We start from the raw sequence: 21,922 nt of genomic DNA on the forward strand, positions 1-21,922 counted from the left end.
GGCCTTTTACCACTGAGCTCCATTTCCAGGCCCTTTTCTTTTTGATTTTGAGACAGGGTCTCACTTAGTTTAGGACACTAACTGGTATTGATCATGAGCCCTAACATATACAGATATGAAGGCTACATTTCTGTAACTCCAAGTTAGCAATCCAGAAATGAATTGCTGTGCTGTGCAATGAGCTCAGCTGCTACACACAGACTATACAATGCTCCTAAAATCATGGAATGCAAACTTGTGTGGTTAAGATTTGCTATCAACGTCTTCACTTTGTCCTTTACATTGTATGCATGTATGTATTTTGTGGTGCTGGATATTGAACCTGGGGGCTTGTGCCTGCTAGGCAAGCTCTCTACTAGTGAGTCACATCCCTAGCCCTGCATTGCGTCTTTATGGCACTTAAGTTTACAGCATTATAAAATTCATTGTAATTGAGGTGTAATTAGTCATTCCTTAGAAGTCATCTGGAAACAATTCAAGGCATCCTCTCTCTTCTCTCATACACAGTATGAGTCAGTAGATCATAGTATGAGAGGCTAGTTTTCTCATAGAACCCTGTACCACCTGGATTTTTCTGCCTGGGCAAAGATGGCAGAACCAACTCTAACCCAAACATGCCGTGGTTCTCTGGGAAAACCCTGTCACTTTAACAACTACCAGCAGTAATATCCATTTGAACATTACTACTGAGTGACTTCTGACAAATTATATAACCTACTGATGCTTTAGCTCCCTGATCTGTAAAGTGGAGATAGTAAGAATGCCTGTCTTATAGTTAGCAATACTGTATTATACCCTTAAAGAAGGGGGTAGATCTCACATTAAATGTTATACTTACCACAATGAAGTGAAATTTTTAAAAAATTACTAGCTACCTTGTCAGGTTTAATAAGTTAATAAAGGGTAAAATGATTAGAACAGATCATTAGAACAAATGAATGAAATATATGGTACATCTTCTACTGTCTTCTCGTTGCTTCTACAACCATTTTAGAATCCAACAAGGCTCTGTGCCTTTGAAGTCTAGGGGCCACGCTGGCACCATGCATTCTCTCCATCTTCCCTCCCGCAGAGAACTCAGCTCTGCTGGAGGCAGGTCACCCACAGCTGAGAGTTGAGTGTAGTAGCAGCGCACAGGGCAAAGCACCTGGGATTTGCCCAGTGTCACTCCAGCTAATACCTCCACAGCAGTGGCTTTCCAAGTATTAGACCCCAACACACAGTGACAGATAGTTTTTATGTTGCAACTCAATACACACATGAATACCACATAAATATCCATGTTATACTGTATGTACTATCTACATATAGTATAGAGAGTATAGCATAAATAGTACATAGACTATCTATATTTATATAGTGTTTACCTAACTGAAATAAAATTTGCAAAATACTTATCTTTACTTAATAAAATACACCGTTATTTTCTATTCTAGTTAAATCAAATTCAGTTCCTCTTAAATTTTAACACACATTCTAATTTTGTGGGAATCATCTTAAAATCCAGATCAGATACAGCAGGACTTGGGCAGAGATTCTGCTTTTCCATCACATTCCCAGGTGATACTGCTGGTTCATGGGTCACACTTTGATTAGAAAGAGCCTAATCTAGTTTATTTAAAGTTACTTTATTTTATTTTAAAATTTTATTAATGCTAGAAATGATCCTCTAAACTTATTTCAGGATCTACTAAAAGGCTGTAATCTGCAGTTTTTAAAAACATTGCTCCAAATAATTTCTAAAGTTTATTTCAAGTCTGTAATTCCTAACTGTGGAATAGAAATCCTATAGAGGCCTGGAAGGGAGGGGATCCTGGGGAGGGAGCCATAGAAAAAGAAACTCAAGGACCACCTTTCATTTGGTCTATGGGCAAAATGCCTTCTTGTTCCAGTTTCTCTCCTCCCAGCCGAAAGCCTACACCTCATAGCTACATTATTTGACCGACTAAGCAGTTACTAAGAGCAGGGCGCTGATCCAAGTGCTTTATACCTACCCATGTATTCACAGAGTCACCCTATGAAGTATCCCAATTTTCAAGATAGGGCAAGGTAAGCAGCTGTAAATGGTGGAGCTGGGATTTGGGAGGCTGTAATTTTGTGAGAGTCCACCTCCAAAATGGCCCCGTCTCCTCTCCCACACTGAACAGGGCTGACCGTGTAACCAACAGACTATTGAGGAAATGGCAGAGTCTGACTTCCAAGGTGCAGTTAGAAAAAGCACTGTGGCTTCTGCCTTTCGCTCTCTCAGATCCCCCCTCTGGGGGACGCCAGGCTGTCAGGTCACCAGAATCCTCAAGCATACTGCTGAAGTCTACACAGTGTTGCACTGAAGCCTCCTGCCAACAGCCAGAACCAACCTGTTAGGCAACAAATGAGTCACTGTGGAAGTGAGTCTTCCAGCCTGGCTGGTCTTCAGAAGACTATCGCGCTGGCCAATGTCTTGACTGTAACCTCAGGTGACACCCAAGCCAGAACCACCCCGCTGAGCTTCTCCCAAATTCCTAACCCACAGAAACTGTGTGAGATAATAAAAGTTATTATCAACACCTTAAGTTTTGGAGTAACATGTTATTAAATTTTAGGATAATTTGTCATGCAGCAAAATGCAATGATATACTTCTGAACCAATAGATTATGCTGCATTATTATGATTCAGTCCTATAAAGAAAGTGAAAACTTTATGAAATCTTGTTGGATTAACTCTTTACTGTGGCTGTTTGTATCATGGTTCAGAAAAATTTCATTTTCTTCTCCCAAGATATTTACTTCCCAAGGCCAAGGAGTTGTTTGTGATATTACATTCTCATCTGATCAGAAGCTTCTGGAAGCACTACAAGAATCTACCTGCCTTTTTCAGCTTCTGCAGTCATCTTTAAAAACAACATACCCAACAGTGGCATTCTGCTAGTTTGTGTCCCAGAATGAGAAGGCATAACACACAAATCTGAACTTAACTCTCAGCTTACAGACAAGCCAAGTTGTACCCAAGCAGAGGTGCAACAGATTTACAGAACATACACTGAGAAAAAAGTGCGTGTTGTTATAAGTCACAAGATTATGGGGCTGTTTGTTACTGAAGCAAAACCTGACCAATACACTCACCATGCTGTATGATGCCATGCTCCATAAGTCGATGGCAAAGCTGCTCTGCCTCTTTTCTTGTGGTGGCCTCACCTTCCTGAACCAGCCAATCCAGGAATTCAGATGCCATGAAGGTGCGCTCATACTTGACCCCTTCCTCTTCCCTGGGTTGTAAGAGTGTGTTTTCAGGGCTCATCAACCTGGGAGGAAAAATGGTGGAAAGAAATATAAAGCAAACCTACATAAAAGGATCACAGCTCATTTGAAATCCTAAATCATAGACTTTTGTGAGAAGTTTGATAGCAGTTGTCAGACAGACAGATTTGGCTGTCATGTGCTGCCACAAATGTAAATTCTAAGAGAGGATCTGCTTCAGAAGTGAAAAGATGCATTTTCTCCTGGTAATAAGGCGGAAAAAACTGGAAATGTGATCTAAGACTTTACCATTCATAGACTCTATTCAAGATATCCACCTTGCAAAGGAGTAGCCCCATCATACCTTTCTAAAAAGGCTAGTATTTCTTTTCTAAAGACATTATCCATTTCCCAAATCACTGTGCTAACAAGATTTCTGCTGTAGACTGTTTGTGACCATCCCCCAATTCTTTGTATATGCTGAATAATCCTTAATGTGATGGTATTTAGAGATGGGACTTTGGAAGGTAGTTTATAAGGTTGAAGCCCTCATGGTGTAATGAGTGCCTTTCTAAGAAGAGACAGAAGACAGCCTGCTTCTCTCTCTTTGCTCTGTCCATATAAAGGCACAGCGACAAGACAGCCATCTGCAACCCAGGAAGCAGGCCCTCATCAGACACAGGATCTGCTGGCACCTTGATCTTGAAATTCCCAAACATTTGTTGTTTGTTTAGGCCATCCAAATCTATGGTAATTTTGTTAAAGTAGCTGATCTTACTTATAGACAGCTATATAAGTCAATTCTTTACAATCTTCCTATCTTCACATAGCTTGCTTCCTAAGCAAGCATTCCTCCACTCCTCTGAATTCTGTCCTTCAAAATAGGTCCACTTGGGGCCATCAGCCTTCTCCTAGGCATGCAAATATGATACAATGTAACATAAATCTAAGTCTTCTTTTAGGCTGACACAAATACTGTTAGATGCTACTGACACTTCCTCCGGCTAATGGGACATCACACTTATGTTTCTCTGCTGTTCTTCCACTCCAACCTCCTTCTCAGCACATTTGTGATGGTTCCTCCTCATCTCCCTGAATTTGAAAGGCTGGAATCATTTGAGATTCAAACGCCAAATACTTCTTTTCTCATTCCATAAACTCCTGGGTGAACTCCTCCAACCTTATAGATTCTGTTTCTGTCTGTGCCTCAAAAATCCCCAAATGTACATCCCAGACAGGGCCTGTACACCCAACTCCAGTCATTTGCAATCCATATAAAAAGCCAAAAATTGAACTCCTGTCTTTCCCTCCAAACCAGGTCCTCTGCTAATGAGTGTTTCCACTCTTTGGCCAGAAAATAAAGCCCCCATACCACCGTCTTTGCCAGTTCCCCCACACCCACAATCTGTCAGATGAACTGCAAATTTTATTTCCTAAATCTCTCCCATGTACGTCTAGGTCTTCTCTCTCTGCATTGCCACCACCTTAGCCTAAAACACCAATACCTTTAACTGAGATAATGATGGTGTTTTCTTAAGAGGATACTATCCATCCACTTTTGTTCTCAATCCACCTTTATACACCTAAATCCTGACAGAGCAATTAAACTATCTTTCAAAAATTCAAATCAGATAATGTCCTGACACTTGAAATTATACTTCAGTGAGCTGGGTGTGGTGGCACGTGCCTGTGATCCCTGTGACTCAGAAGGCTGAGGCAAGAGGATTGCAAATTCTAGGCTGGTCTGGACAACTTGGCGAGGCCCTCAGCAACTCAGCAAGATCTTGTCTCAAAATAAAAATAAAGAGTAACCTCTTGCTCCTGCAAGAGTTCTTATTCTATTCTTCACACTTGGATAAATCCCATCCCTTTCACTCCTACAAAAAAAAAATTAAAAGAATTAAAAATAAGAAGGGCTGGGGATGTAGCTTAGTGGTAAAGTGCATGTGGTAAAGTATAATCCCCAGAATCAAAAAGAAAGAAAATAAACTTCAATGATTTCTCATTGCTTTTAAAATAAAACCCAAATTCCTTTACATGGCCTATAATGCATGCAAAATCCCGACCTCTGTCTCACTAGAATCGTTTTAGCCAGGTGTGGTGGCACCTGCCTATAATACCAGAGATTGGAGAGGATGAGGCAGGAGGATCACAAGGTTGAGGTCAGCCTGGGCAACTTACTGAAAACCTGTCTTGAAATAAGAAAAATTTAAAGGGTGGGGGTGGGGGCAGCTGGGAAGGTAGCTCAGTGGTAGAACACCCTTGGATTTAATCTCTAGTACTAAGTAAGTACTCACTGTCACCTTAGTTGTGCTCCAGAGGAAATGGCCTTCTTTAGTCCCTCAGACATCCCATGCCCTTTCTACCACAGGGTTTTTGAATGCTGGAATGTTCCCTCCTGTTTTTCCCCATCCTGCCTCCATTCCTCAAGCTTATGTAACTCCTATCCCTTGCATCTGTATTGACAGGTCTCTATCACAACCTTCTCATGTTTCCCCTGCATGTTGTGTGATTACCAAACTAAGGATTACCTCCCCGACTCAATTATAAACTCCAGGAGGGTAGGCTCCATGTTTGTCCATGAATTTTTTATGAAAAACAGAATCTCATCAAATACCAAGGTCACTGTATCATCTTCTTTTATAAAACCGTGCCTGGCAAGCTTCTGTCTTCCATATGAAAGCTGGTCTCTCTCCTTTAAAAAGCGTCCCTTCCTCTCAAATAATAATATGCCATAAAAATTGAACCACTTCCCTCTAGAGCAGGAAGAAACCTTGGAGATCCCTATAGCTCAGCTCCCCTCTTCATCTACAGGAGAAAAACACAGTTCTCATGCAGATGAGAAAAACTGGCCAACAGCCCTCACTGAAAGGGAGAGAAGGGTCTCCAGGTTAGGCCTGTCCTTAAATCACCTCATCTGGGGGTAATGGAACAGTATACCCGAATCCCTGTGGTGTCCATTCTCAATGCTTTCTGACTTACAGCTCAGCTACACTAGAGAGTGAACACTGTTCTAGGAACCAGAGAAGGTCTCCACTTAGCAGCTTTGAGACATCAGGCAAGCCACCTTTATTTTTTTCCAGCCTCATTTTTCTCAGGAGTAAAATGGTACCTTCACACAGCTGTGGTAACAATCACGTGAGTGAGTGAAGAAACAACTTTATGATGCGGAAGACACTGTAAATGCCAGCATCTCACTACTTAAGTAACCCTGATGTGCACACCAGGACATGATGAACTTGTGCCTAAAGGCTATGAACTGCCAAAAGCAGAGATTCTTTCAAACTCCCCTTGCTCTTCCCAGAAGAATCCTGATTCTGCTGAACGCAAGCCATGGAAGGGCACAGGATTAGGAGGCAGCAGCCTTGGGACCCCAATACAGTCTACCACACACTAGTCATGTCTTTCCTCACGGCTTCAGTATTCTCCAAACACCCATTAAATAAGGAAAATAATGCCTGTTCCACTTTTCTCACTGGGTTGCTGCTCTCATTGAAAGTCTGCAAGGAAATCCAAAAGTTCTAAGAATAAAATGTATATTCTTATATGAAGAGAATTTATAAAAGCTAGAAATTCTCATTTAAAACCTTCTAATTCAGCATGATCTCATTTAAAACACTCCTTATTTAAATCCTTTCCCAAGTCCATCCTTAGAAGTAGTTACGAGGCTGCTTTCCTGGAGTTAGTAACAGTGGAGCTAAGATGGGCAATAAGAACTACTGAAGTATTATTGAATACAATACTGGCCTGTCCCTTCGTGGAAGGTGAAATGACAGAATCATGAAGACATTCTATAGGTGACCAAGTGCACAGAGGCCACGCAGCTCCCCTCATGCTGCCTTCCAGTTTGACTGCCCTGTGTCTCCCATCAAGAGGTGAAGTCTGTTTCAACTTCCCTTGAACTTGAGGTGGCTTTGAGACTTGCTTTGATCAACAGGATACAGTGGAAGTGACAGTACAGAGCCTTCTAAGGCGAGGTTCAAGAGGCCTGGCAACTTCTGCCTTTGCTCCATTGTAGCACCACCATGGAACAGAGCGGGTAGCCTCTTGGAGAAGAAGAGGGCATAAGGAGGGGGACCGAGGTGCCCAGGAAACAGCTGGCGCCAACTCTCAGACAAATGGATGAGACCATCCTGAACCTGCTGGCCCTCCAGCAACCGCCGGAACAAGCCCTGGTGAAGGGAGTAGAAGAAGCACCATGCCAACCCATAGAATCGGGAAAAGCCATACTATGAAGTTGTAGGTGACATGCTTTGCAGGAATAGATAGATAACTGGGACACATTCCTGTCACTGGAAAGTGGCAATAATATGTGAAACATCACACACAGAGACATATCGCGCAGCATGAATGAACACTGGAGAGTGCTAGAAATTAGCTACACCGAAAACAGTCATGCGTGGCCAGACCTGGAGCCTGTGCTGCTGATGGGAATCTAGGCGAGAGGATGGAGGGAGTCATGTGCATGTCCAAATAAGGAATACCACGCTTTGAGGGTCAAAGCAATGAAGGAGTAAAAAAATGGAAAAGTAGCCTCAGTTTTGACATTATAAACATATCTCCTGAGAAATCTCTGATTCTTACAAATCTGGACCATGTGCCACTTCCAGAGCCCTCAGGGAATTACCCGCTCCCATGACTGTAAGCTTTTGGAGAGCAGAGACCTTGTCTATGTAGTTCATGGTTGTTTCCCAGCACAACAGGTTTACAAAAAAATATTGACTGAATGAATAAACTTGTTTCTATGCATTTCCTGTTATACATCATCCAATATGGGGAGGGGGAGGAGGGCAATTGGGAGAATAAACCTAGAGGTGCTTTACCACTGAATTATATCCACAGTCCTTTATATATTTCATTTTGAAACAGGGTCTAAGTTGCTGAGGCTGGCCTCCAATTTGTGATCCTCCTGCCTCAGTTTCCCAAGTAGCTGGGATTTCAAGATTGTGCCACTAGAGTTAGCCCTGGTGTATAATTAAAAATGACCCCTTAGCTGGGTGTGATGGCACCCACCTGTAACCCTGGTGACAAGAGAGGCTAGAGCAGGAGGATAGCCAAGTTCAAGGTCAACTTGCAGCAAATTAGCAAGGCCCTAAAAAACTTAGTGAGACCCTGTCTCAAAATAAAATAAAAAATTTTAAAAAAAGGGCTGGAGATGTAGCTCAGTGGTTAAGTGTCCCTGGGTTCAATCCCCAGTATTTCCCCTAAGAAATCCCTCTATACCTGGGGATAGTGGGGCACTCCTACAATCCCAGCTAACCAAGAGGCTGAAGCAGGAGAAGTATGAGTTTCAGGCTACCTTGGGCAACATAGTGAGAACATGCATCAATAAATAAAGAACTAAAATGACCCCCTTAGGATGCCTCTATATGGAGATGAGGTGAATCAAGAGAGTTCCAGTGAGATCCTGTCTCTAAATAAACACTGAGCGGGGCAGGGGATGTGGCTCAGTGGTCGAGTAGCCCTGAGTTCAATCCCTGGTTACCCCCCACCAAAAAATAGAGAGTTCCAGTGTGGGGAGTGTAGCTCAGTGGTAGAGCCCTTGTCTAATATGTGTCAGTTCCTGGATTCAATCCCCAACACCAGGAAGAAAAATTTTTAAAGTCTACACTGTTGACCCTCTACATTGCAGACAGACGCCTTCAGCCTTGTTGATAAAGACTGCCCGTTTCAGCTCAGGGATTCTCCTTTCAGGGTTTGGGGAGGACAAGTGCATGGGGTTACTTTGTGTCATTTCTCCCTCTAGAATCAAGACCTGCCAGACCTCTAGAGTTCCAGCTAAGCAGCTGGTGGACTCTGGACAAGTGGTTGGTGAGCTGTTTCTGCCAATGTGAGTTTCAGGAAAGAGAGCAGCTGGCAGGCTGCCTGGTTGGTTCAGCTTGCCATTTAAAACATGCCCCACCACGCTTGACTCTTCCTTATTTCATTTCCCCTTACAATCAAGAAAGTATATCTCTATCCTGGTTCCCCTTTTTAAGACCAAGTCTTTCTTGCAATTTGATTTTATTACTATTATGCAGTCACAGTGTTAAAGCAAGAATTTGACTTACAACCCATCCCCATCATCTTTTGCTATATAACAAGCTACCCTCGAATGCAGTGGTTTTAAACAACCATCGTTTAATTATATTTTAGTGTTCGATGCTTTCCTTTCCTGGGGGGGTCATCTGAGAATCCATGGCTCTAGCTTGCAGTAACACACAACTGCATGCAGAGGGTGGCCAGGGCTGGAGGTCTGCCTCTGGGTGCCCCTTCGTACAGCCTCTCTGTCCAGCAAGGCAGCCTGGACTTCTCACATGGTGCTGCAGGACTCAAGGAGGAGGAAGCAGATGCTGTCAGGGTGACAATGATGTCAACTCCTCCTCCTCCCAGTTTTATTAGGATATAATTCACATACCATACATTTAACCCATTTCACATGTACAATTCAGTGGGTTTTTAATATATATATATGCAAGTTGTACCACTATCTCCATAATCCACATGACAACATTTCATCTCCCCAACAGGAGACCCCAAACCCATTAAGTTACTCCCCTATTCTCCATCTCCTCAGTCCTAGGCAAACACTAATCCATGTTCTAGCTCTGAATTTCTCTCTTCTAGAGAGTTCATGTGAATGGTTCATACAAAATGTGGTCTGGGCTGGGGTTATGGCTCAGTTGGTAGACTGCTCGCCTTGCAAGCACCAAGGCCTTGCATTCCAACCCCAGGACCACAAAAAAAAAAAAAAAAAAAAAAAAAAAATGTGGTCTGTTGTGACTGGCTTCTTTCACTTAGCATAATGTTTTTATAAGAATCATGCACATGTACCAAGTATTCTTTTTATTGCCAAATAATATTCCACTGCATGGGTATACCACATTTTGCTTATCCATTCACCAATTGGTGAACATGTGGGGTTTTTTCCACTTTGAGTTATCATGAATAATGCTGCTATGAATGCTTGTGTAGTCATTAGCTCCATAATGATGTTTCAGTCAATGAGATCACATGTACAATGATGTAGTCTAAAATCAGATGGATTTCAACTCTGCACAGGTTGATTATCTGACTCTGTTTCCTCCTGTGTAAAATGGGGATAATAATAGTGTCAACTCAAGGAACTGTAAGCTTAAACATGATAAGACATAAAAATTATGGGGCTGGCACACCATCAACAAACACCGAATACATTTTAGCCATGGTGATGATAATGACGTTGACAATAATAATGACTACTATATGTTTTATAGATGGAGCTACTACTTGATTAAAAAAACTTTCTTTGCATCAAAATGAATAAAACTTGCATATCATAAGAATAAAAATTCCTCCTCAAGGCATAGAGCCATTTCTATGTATGTTTCAGCATTAATAATTCTTGCCTCCTGCAAGGATTCAGCAGGCCAACTGCACATGTGAACTGATTTCAACCTTTCCTGCATCTATATCTGAGTCAGATTTCCCAGACTCACATTAACCAAAGGGAAGGCAGCGTACAATAGAAGGAACTGCTACATTTAGGTGCCAGTACAAGAATAGAAATAAGCTGATAGCAATCTCCTTGTACATTGAAAAAATTTCAAAAGATCTGAGCAGAGCCTATATAACGTGAGACTGTACGTGAATGGTGTGCAGGGGCGAAAGCTAGGGAGGGAGTTAAAATGAACCATGGGGTTGTGGGGCCAAAAAGACGTTTGAGAATGTAGAGAGAGATCTTTGAAAGCAAGTCATGAGTTAATACAATGATAAATTATTTTATATACATGATAACCATTATTTGGCTTTAAAACTTAAAAATTAATTCACTCAAAGATTAATGGTCTTACCTCTGAAGGTAGTTTATGAATAATTTTTTCCTAATAGAGTTCTCTATTATTCAAATTCTCCCCCAAAGAGAATGTACTACATTTATAACTGAGAAAAATGTTACCAATCAAGAAGTTAAATTAAGGTTAAGTTTGTGTTTAACCAGATGTGTTGTTCCTGACAAAATATAAGTAAAAATGGTAATATTTCTTTTTCTTTTTTTTTTTTTTTTTTGGTACTGGGGATTAAACCCAGGGTCACTTAACCACTGAGCCACATCCCCAGCCTTTTTTATGTTTTATTTAGAGACGGGGTCTCCCTGAGTTGATTAGGGCCTTGCTAAGTTGCTAAGGTTGGCTTTAAACTTGGGATCTTCCTGCCTCATTCTCTCCAGTTGTTGGGTTTATGGGGTGCAGTACACCTGGCCAAAAAAAAGAAGTGGTTATATTTCTATACCCCATATAATAAACTAGTTTCCAAATTTTACACTATACATTTAGATGTATGCTTCCCATGAAATGTTTTGAACATCTAATATTGACTTGTGTGATAAGCAAGGAAATATTAATTAGGGAGAAATGCTTACACCAGCACTGGTATTTTTAAGTATGATACTATTATCCATAAAGCAGATGCTATACAGATAAATTGATATAAGTCTCATGATAATTAGGTTAGGAACCAGTAAACAGAAAGTTAATATTTGTGAGTAAAAGCAGTACATACTGGGAAAGTTGGGGGGGATGAGGACTGCATCCTGCACTCCCCCACCGAGTCTCCTCTCCCCCTTCTCCACAGCACACGCTGGCTCTCACCTGTGTCCCTCACTCACGCTGTTCCCTCACATCTTCTCTTCCCTTCCCTGGAGAAATCCACCCTATTCTTTAAAAATAGGGGCTGCTGGCTGGCACAGTGATACAGGATGTTTACTATGCAAGGGAACCTGGCTTCAGGGACAAGGAGGGCTGAGGTCCAATCCCAGCCTGAGGGAAAGGCAGAGGGGCACCAGGCTCTCGGTCACATCCAGGTGCTGAATAGCCGGGGCAGTGGCGCTCGCCTGTAATCCCAGTGACTCAGATAGGGTCTCAATAAAATGCTTAGGGCCTCACTAAATTGCTGAGGCTGGTCTCCAATTTATAATCCTCCTGCCTCAGTTGCCTGGGTCACTGGGATTACAGGTGTGCACCACTGTACCTGGCTCAATTTTTTTTTAATATATTGAAGACTGACCCCAGGGGTGATTTACCACCAAGCCACATTCCCAGTCCTTTTTACTTCTTATTTTGAGACAGGATCTTGCTAAATGGCTGAGGCTAGTCTTGAACTTGTGATCTGCCTGACTCAGTCTGCTGAGCTGCTGGTATTACAGGCAGAGTGGCAACACCACACCTCGTTGGATTTTCAATGTGCTATTTTTACCCTTCCCTCCAGCCAAACTAGAAGCTCCTACAGGGGAAAGACCATGCCCTAAATGTTTTTATTTCTTAGAAAACTAAACTCAGAGAAGAGGTATACATGAGAAGCTCCACAAATATTTTCTTATCAATTGACAAAAACTAAGCAAAAACCATAAGAAACAGTAATGGAAGGTGTGATTTGAAAGATCATATCCCTTCCTCTTGGCTTATTGTTTCAAATTAGCTGGAAGAAAACCAAGAAGTTTTTAGTGCTGGTTTTACGCTGTGAAAAGACTGAGATTCTGAAACCTAAGCTGTGATTTTAGTCCCCTGTGGTTTTTAATGTTGTCATAACAGTCATTTTCAGAACTTGAATCAGCCCTAGACAGAGGCCAAGTGCAGATTCCAAGGCCAGGGTCATTCGAAAAGGATACATTAACTGTGGTTTCATAACCATAAAATTACACAAAAAGGAGAGAAACCGAGGACCCTTACCCTCAATCCAAACAATCTGAACCTCCCTAAGCCTTTGGAACAATTGTCAAGGGAAGCCGAGTTTCTTAAAGGCTCTTTTAAAGACGTGGTCATTATTTATTTTGGATGCTTTCATAATCATCGGAAAACGAAGGATTTGCTACCAAAAACGAAGAAAGAAAAGAGGGGTAAAGGAAGAAATTTAAGGAGGCATAAGATAAAGTGACGAAGAAAAATGGAATACAATACCAAGAAGGGAAAGTAAATGAATATATTTAAGAGAGTTAAAAAAGTGATGAAAACTGAATATATGTATTGAAAAAAAGAAAAATAACCCCTCAATACAAGGATAAGCAGGGACCATTTTTAAGTGAATAGGTGAGGTGACTACAGGATCCAGCATGTGGGAGCAGTATAAAAAGGGAAGATAGGCAGGGATACTGGTCTGTAATCCCAGCGGCCTGGGAGACTAAGGGAGGAGGATGGCGAGTTCAAGACTGGCCTCAGCAACTTAGCGAGATCCTAAGCAACTTTGTGAGATCCTATCTCTACGTAAAATATAAAAGGACTGGGGATGTGGCTTAGGGGTTAAGCTCCCTTGGGTGCAAACCCCCACACCAAAAAATAAATAAAATAAATAAATCAGGAAGACAGTCAGGTGTCTGGCACACACCTCTGATTCCAGTGGCTCAGGAGGCTGAGGAAGGAGCAGAGCAAATTTGGGGCCAGCATCAGCAATTGGGGCCCTAAGCGACTTAATGAGAACTTGTTGCAAAATTAAAAATACTCAGCATTCCTGGGTTCAATCCCTTGTTGGGGGGTGGGGGGGGAGTGTTCCTGCTCTCCTTAGTTTACCAACATCTTATTTGTACAATCATAAAACTCCCTCTCTTAAGACAGCTTTTTTTTTCCCCCCTTTGGTAACAGGGATTGAACTCAGGGGTACTCAACCACTGAGCCACATCCCCGGCCCTATTTTGTACTTTATTTAGAGACAGGGTCTCAGTGAGTTGCTTAACACCTCACTGTTGCTGAGGCTGGCTTTGAACTCACTATCATCCTGCCTCAGCCTCCCAAGCCCAGCCAACAGGATCACAGGTGTGCACCAACATGCGCAGTTTGAGACAGCTTACCCTGAGAAGTCTGTGGTCAGCTGAGTTGTTTTCTTTTGCTTTGTTTGGTACTTGGGATTGAATCCTGCTCAACCACTGAGCCACATCCCCAGCCTACCTCCCACCACCTTTTTTTTTTTTTTTTTTTTTTTTATTTAGCGACAGGATCTGCTGAGTTGCTTAGGGTCTCGCTAAATTGCTGAGGCTGGCTTTGAACTCAAGATTCTCTTGCCTCAGCCTCCCGAGTTGCTGGGATTATAGGCATGAGCCACTGTGCCCCACTGTCAGCTGAGTTTTGGAGTGTCAAGGTCATCTCATGGAGAAAGGATGGTCTTTTCAACTAACAGTGAGGGGACAACCAGCTACACGCAAAAGAACAGAGTTGGACCCTCACTTGACATTATATATAAAATTACTCCAAATAGTTTAAAGACCTAACCATAAGAGCCAAAACCATAACACTTTAACTGAAAAAAAAATAGGGGTTTTCATGACCTTGAGTTTGGCAAATAAACAGATTTGACACCAAAAGCACACATGCCAAAAGAAAAATTAAACTGGGATAATCATAATTTAAAACTTGTGTGGCTTAGAGGAGCACAATGGTGCATGCCTGTAATCCCAGAGACTCGGAAAGCTGAGGCAAGTTTGAGGCCAGCCTCAGCAACTTAGCAAGAAGCTTGGCAACTTAACGAGACCCTGTCTCAAAATAAAACTAAAGGGGCTGAGGATGTAGTTCAGTGTTAGAGTGTCCCTGGGTTCAATCCCTGGCACAAAATCAAAACAAAACAAAACAAATCCCTGGTACAAAAACAAACAAACAAAAACAGCCATCAGGGAAGCGAAAAGATGAAAAGACAAGTCAAAGAATGGGAGAAACTATTTGCAGATCGTATCTCTGATAAGGGATTTATATCTAGAATAGATAAAGAAGCCTTACAGTACAATAATAAAAAGATAAATAACCCAATTAAACAGTGAACAAGTGATCTGAACCAATCAAAGAAGATGCACAAATGACCAATAAGTACAAAGAGAGATGCTGGACATCAGTCAGGTGTAGTAGCACACATCAATAAGCCCAGTGGCTCAGAAGATGGAGGCAGGAGGATCCCAAGTTCAAGGCCAAACTCAGCAGCTTAGTGAGACCCTAAGCAACTTAATAAGACCCTGTCTCAAAATAAAAAATAACAAGGGCTGGGGATGTGTCTTAGTGGTTAAGTGCCCCTGGTTATAACTCCAGTAACAAAAAAAAAGAAGAAGAACAAACACAAACCAACCAACCAAGGAGATATCATTTCACATTAGTTCGCTAGGATAAAAAAAAAAGCTACATAATAACAAGTATTGGCAGGAATGTGAAGAAATGGAAGCCTCCTACACTCTTGGTGGGAATGTAAGATGGTGCAGCCACTTCAGAGAAGTCTCAGAGCTCCTCGAACCGTGAAGCACACTAACCCATGTAATGTAGTCATTCTACTCCAGGTTTATGTCCAAGAGAAATGAAAACACCTATCCACAGAAAATGCTGGCACAGGAATGCTCATAAGAGCATCCCTCATTATGGTCAGAAAGAAATAACACAAATGTCCATCAAGTAGCAAAACTGAAATATCATCAATCCATACAATGGAATATTATTTGGCTATAAAAAGAAATGAAGTACTGAAACATACTGTAACATGGGTAAACCATGAAAACGTATTTAGTGAAGGAAGAGAGCCACAAGACACTACACACACACACACACACACACACACACATATATATATATATGATTCCATTCATGTGAAATGTTCAGAACAGAGAAGTCTATAGGGACAGAAAGTAGATTAGTGGTTGACAAGGGACGAAATGGGTGGATGGAGGACTACAGATGTGACACATGGGGTTTCTTTTTGAGGTCATGAAAACATTCTAAAACTAATCACAACAGTTTCACCTATCTGTGAATATAGTAAAGATCATTCAATTATAGGTTTTAAATGAACAAATTGTAGAGTATGCCAGCTGCATCTCAATAAAGCTGTTAAAAAATCACTTCTTTGATGGTTTCATTTATTCATTAGATATTTACTAAGTTAATTGTGTCCCAGGAGATAAAGCAATGAAAACCATGGCCATTACCCTTATGTTACTTATTATTGTGTGGGGAAGCAAACATTAAAAACCCATAAGCCAGGAACTGGGTGGCACATGGTGGCTTGGTGGTAGAGCACTTGGCTAGGATGTGTGAGACCCTAGGTCCAACCCCCAGCACCACCACCACCACCACAACAAACCTAAATGCCAGGCACGTAAGTGCTGTAAACAGAGTGGAGGTCTATATGAGGAGAAAGAAGAAGGAGGGGAATACAATAACCACGTCTACCAAAGGGAGCTCTCAAGCTCCAAGTTAAGAAGGAATAGAGTGTCCCTGGGAGCCAGTGAGAGGGCACAGGTCAAGGTCGGCAAGTACAAAAGCTTGGTACTGATGAAAGTCAGGGCAAGATGTCAGGACAGGCTGGGGAGGGAAGGGAGGACAGAGCAAGCAAGAGCACCAGAAAGTGACCAGGTCAGAAAGATTTCTTACCCTACAGGTGAGAAGTCCCACAGAAGGATACTGAGCTCAGCAGTGTCAATCAGAATAGCAAAGATGAGTTGGGTAAAGTGGGGCATGCCTGTAATCCCAGAGCCCGGGAAGGCTGAGCAGGCAAGCGCAAGGCAGCCTTAGCAATTTAGCAAGACCCTGTCTCAAAATAAAAATGTAAAAAAGGGCTGGTAGAGAGCCCCTGGATTCAAGCTCAGGACCAAAAAAAAAAAAAAAAAAAAAACCCCAAAGATGACAGCATAATGATCCTTTTGTAGATATGATCAGCCACCTTCTCATTTCCACTACAGCAATCTTGCTTTTCATTCAGCAAATGTATCAGGCACTAACTGGCTACCCTGACTTGTGCTGGTTGCTAGGAACACAACAGATAAGGCAGTTTCTACTTTGGAAGACTAGGAGGAAGCAAGATATACACATTCTCTGAACGCTGGGATTTTTTTTTTTTTTTTTTTTAATAGCACTTTTGACTTTGCCTACTGGCTGGAACCCAGCAAGAGGTTATCAGCACCAAAACATCAATGGCTAGTCTTGGTGTAGGGAAATGGGAGAAAGAAACACAAAGTGGAGCCACTGGTGTGTGGGCAGATGCTGAACCATCACTTAGCATCCTCAGAGGGAAAGACAGGATCCACAAAAGTGAGATGGGATGGAAAGGACACATTTCAGTTATTTCTGGATCTATCGGTTTTCGGTAAAAAGGAAACAAAACAAGTAAAACCAATACCCCAGGGTCAGATGAAGCGGGTGGAGATGATCTGCTTGATTACCTTCTCCTCCTCACTTGCCTGTCAACACGCATGGCTCCAGAGGGGGAGAGGCACAGGGAAGCCATCCCAGATTTCCTGAGGTTTCCAAGCTGTGGTTGGTTTCTAGGATACTAAGCTTCTTCTCAAGTGATGAGGACAATAATACTTATCAGAGTCATTGTAAAAATTAGAGATAATCTGTTTCAAGTCTGCACCATATCCCCTGGCACACAGTTACAATGAGCAGTGATACACACCAGTACACACACCCCTCCCCAGGAGTGGACTCTTACAGAGGTTGGACAACAGACTGGACTGGCCGGAAGACCACATCTAGGTATCTGCAGAGGGGTGGTGGGAGGAGGGTGGTGCCTGGTCATGGGTAAAAGAGAGAAAAGGTAAAGAAGTTAAATTAATTAAAAGGAAGTTTTATATTCCAGAAAATTTGAACATTGATGCCAAAGTTCATTTTGTTTGGGGTATTTATTGAGCTATGGTAGAATACAGAGGACATTTCAAAAAAATGCTGTCTGGGTGGTGGTCTCAATACATTAAACTTTATAGTTGAGCTAGAAATTTAACTTTAGTAAAGTTGAAGATGTTATTTGGATATTCTTTTCTCAGGGTATGAAAAACTGTTCTTAGGGTCTCTGAAATTAATAAATGCTTTCTGTCAATTTGGTGCTTTTTCTATTTGGTGGAACAATGCCCTTATTTTCCCTCCCAAGCTGTGTATGAAGGGACTGTAATTAAGCAGGGATGTTTCCATTTAGCAAACAAAGCAAGGAAAACAATGCAGCAACTACACCTCCTGGAACCATCTCTGCACTTAACAAGAAGCCACCACCCAGGGGGGCCTCCATCTTTAGAAACTCCCAGCTGGGCCTCCATTGGTATCTCTCCTCAAATATTCCCTTTTACTTTGTGCCAATGTGCCTCTTCTCTCAGAGGTGCCCACCCTCACTTTGGCTTTGTGTGTGTGCTCTTTTCTTCTCCGTTGCAGGTTGTTGACCACAGGGGGCCCACCCTGCCTCTTCCCCCTTGATCCAACCAGAGTGATTTTTTCTAGAAAGGACTCTGTGGTTATGAATCTCTTCCAGATGGAATCCACCAACACTAAGTCAGAGCTGGAGTCTTTGGACTCAGCATGCTTGACATGGTATTCAATCTTCACAGATTCACTGCAAGGAATTTAAATTTTAAAATTTTAATGCTGATTAATGAAAATTTTAATGATGATTACAGCAGCCCTGTTAGCAGCTTTTGGCCAGCAACTGAAAGACTTCATGCATGTTACTCAGCCCACTTCAAGAAATTCACTTCACTTTCCTTACCAGTAAACTGATGGTACAAATATCTCCATAGAGGTGTAGGAAGTACTGAATGAAATTATGCTCAAGAAATAGGATTGTAGCTAGGCATGGTAGCGCATGCCTGTAATCCCAGCAGCTCTGGAGGCTGAGGCAAGGGAATTGTGAGTTCAAAGCCAGCCTTAGCAACTTAATGAGGCCCTAACCAACTGAGTGAGATCCTGTCTCTAAATAAAAATATACAAAGGACTGGGCCTGTGGCTCAGTGGTTAAGTGACCCTGGGTACAGTTCCTAGTACCCCCCCCCAAAAAAAGGATTGTACTTAGAACACAGAAGTCCTGAGTAAATGATGGTTATGATTATCTCCTGAATGTATGAATGTATACAATCAGAAGCTATAATTAATAAACATGAATAGAATGATCTTATAATACTAAACATTTTTTTTTTTTTTTTTGGTACCAGGGATTAAACCCAGGGACACTTAACCATTGAGCCACATCGCCAGTCCTTTTTATTTTTTATTTTGAGACGGGATCTTGCTGAGTTGCTCAGGACCTTGCTAAATTGGTGAGGCCTTGAACTTAAGATCTTCCTGCCTCAGCCTCCTGAGTCGCTGGGATTACAGGCATGTTCCACCTTGTCCAGCTAGAATAATAAAAATCTACTTGCTGTTCTATTTAAATTTGAATATCCCTAAATTTAGGAAAGAGAGAAAGGGGCTACCCATTGATTCCTTTTCTAAATAAGAATGACCAAACATTCATTTATTCCTTCATCTCTTCAACAGCATTTAGCAGGTACATCCTCTGTTGGACACTGAATCTCAACATGGGTGAGGTTTCAAGGTCCATCCCCTCAAAGAGGTTTTCAGTCATGCTGGAGAGACTGAAACATTGAGCACAAGTTACCCTGGAGAGATGGCTGTAGGAAAAGAGCCAGAATAATTCATAATAGTATAACCGAACTTCTACTCTACAGATAGTGGCCACAAGAGAACCATGTGCCAGTTTCAACTATCATATTATACATGGTACCCTATTCAAACAACAACACAAAAAGATCAAGTAACTATTCTACTCATAGAGAGTAGGCAATTCAGCCTGCCGGTCAACTCCTGGAGAAAGGAGTTAAGAACTCAGTCCTTAAGTGAATCTCACAGATTCTGTCAATCAGGGTTTCAGCAGGAAAAAAACCAAGATCATACCAATGGGCTAATGAAAGCCAGCTTATAATACAGGAACTACTAAAGCTATGGGCAGGGTTAAGGGAAACTAGGAAGGGATAGTTGAAGCTCAGGCCTAAGAGACTGGGTGGGTGGCCATTAGCAACTCCAGGCCTGAGGGTTATGAGGAGAAGGGGCTATCCAGAGCCCACAGAAGATGGATTTAAGGAGAGGACTTCCTGACAAGAGCTGTGGCCTCCTATAGTGCAGAGGAAACAGGAATGTCTTGCTAGTAGCTCCACTGACTAAGCCAAACCAGGAGGCAGAAGACTATGGGGCCTGTTGAAGCAGTTCATACAGACCAGCCTCCTGGAGGCACGGAAGCTTGGAAAGGGTTGAGAATGGATCTAGAAGACAGACAGAAATGTCCCACATACAGGCTGAACACTCCATCATGCAGAATATAACTCTATTGTATAAAGGCAGGGGTTTTGATGCAACTTGGATAATACTAGATTTTTTTCCTTTTTTTTTTTTTTTTTTTTTTTTGGTACCAGGGATTGAACCCAGGGGTTTTAACCACTGAGCCACATCCCAGCCCTTTTTTATATTTTATTTAGAGACAGGGTCTCCCTGAGTTGCTTAGGGCTTTGCTAAGTTACTGAGGCTGGCTTTGAACTCACAATCCTCCTGCCTCAGCCTCCCAAGCTGCTGGGATGAGAGGCATGCACCACCACACAGGGCTCTAGGAGAATTTTTATTGTTGTTGTTTGTTTGTTCTGTGGAGCTGGAGTTTGAACCTACAGGTGCTCTATCACTGAGCTACCTCCTCAGACCTTTTTATTTTAAGACAGGGTCTTGTCAACTGCCTCAAACTTGCAGTCCTTCTGCCATAGACTTCTGAGTTGCTGGGATTAGAAATGTGTGCTACCACATCTGGCAGTAACGGTATTTTTGAGGCTATATATTTTCCTTATGTATTGGAAACCTAATGGTCCTGCATCAGATGAGATTCCATTGGACTTGACCTCATTTGTCCTCACAACAAGCCTCTGAATAGGCATCTTCCTTCTAGATCACAGAAGAAAAAACAGACTCAGAAGGGACAAATGTCTTGGTAGTAAGTGGCAGGAGAAGACCTCTTGCCCACACTTCTTCAGCTCAGGAATCTTAGATGATGTTATCCATTCTACCAAGTTGAAAAGTAACTACAGAGGTTGAGTGGCAAAAATCAATGTGACAGCAACTTGGTTTGTACCCCTGAAACTACACAGTATTAGGAAAATTTAGCAGAAGTTATGGGAACAGCCGATCTCTACTGTCAACAGGTCCAGACCATTGTTTGAACAGCAGCGTGTTTACCTTTAAATCAAATCACTTCTAAATAATCAACCAGAGCTAGAAATCTGCCGATGACAACCTAGGACTGATGACTTCTGACAAGCACAGCTGGCCTGTTACCTGTTCTGCATAATAACAAAGTTCTAGCATTATTGTCATGTATTACACAGCAGAGGGAAGGGGCACTGCTAGGAAGATGTGATTTCCAAAACCAGAAGCAAGGAGTTGGCATGAGCCAAGTGATGGACACTTTCCTCAGACTCATTTAAAAATCCATTAAGCTGCGTATCGTTTACCATTATTTAGTAGTATTCCTTAAGGCCACTGTCTTGGATTGAAGCTAAAGAAATTTTAAGAAGTAAAAGTTTCAGACTGAAAAGTACTTTGGGGGGAATGGATGTTTACTGAGATTAAACCCAGGGGCACTGCACCACCGAGCTACAATCCCAGTCCTTTTTATTATTTTGAGATAGGGTCTTGTTAATATGTTTTGGTATCGGTCCCCAGTCCTTTTCTATATTTTATTTAGAGATAGGGTCTCCCTGAGTTGCTTAGGGCCTCACTAAATTGTTGAAGCTGGCCTTGAACTCACGATCCTCTTGGCTTAGCCCTCTGAGCCACTGGGATTGTAGGCATGCACGACCAGACCAGGTGGGTCTTGCTAAATTGCTTAGGGTCTTGCTAAAGTGCTGAGGCTGGCCTCAAACTTAGAATCCTCCTGCCCGGGTCTCCCCAGTTGTTGGGAATACAGGCATATGCCATAGTACCTAGCTCTT

At 42.1% G+C, this 21,922-nt stretch overlaps 1 protein-coding gene across 1 annotated transcript in view; it reads right to left on the reverse strand.

The window, feature by feature from the left end:
- Positions 1-21,922, reverse strand: part of Deptor (DEP domain containing MTOR interacting protein) — a 140,045-nt gene that overhangs the window by 69,553 nt on the left and 48,570 nt on the right. Inside the window, exon 4 of the mRNA XM_047563359.1 lies at positions 3,103-3,281. Within this exon, the coding sequence (XP_047419315.1) occupies positions 3,103-3,281 (179 nt within the window). The remainder of the gene's footprint in view (positions 1-3,102; positions 3,282-21,922) is intronic.

The sequence above is a fragment of the Sciurus carolinensis genome, chromosome 1 (genome assembly GCF_902686445.1).
Source record: "Sciurus carolinensis chromosome 1, mSciCar1.2, whole genome shotgun sequence".
Lineage (NCBI taxonomy): Eukaryota > Metazoa > Chordata > Mammalia > Rodentia > Sciuridae > Sciurus > Sciurus carolinensis.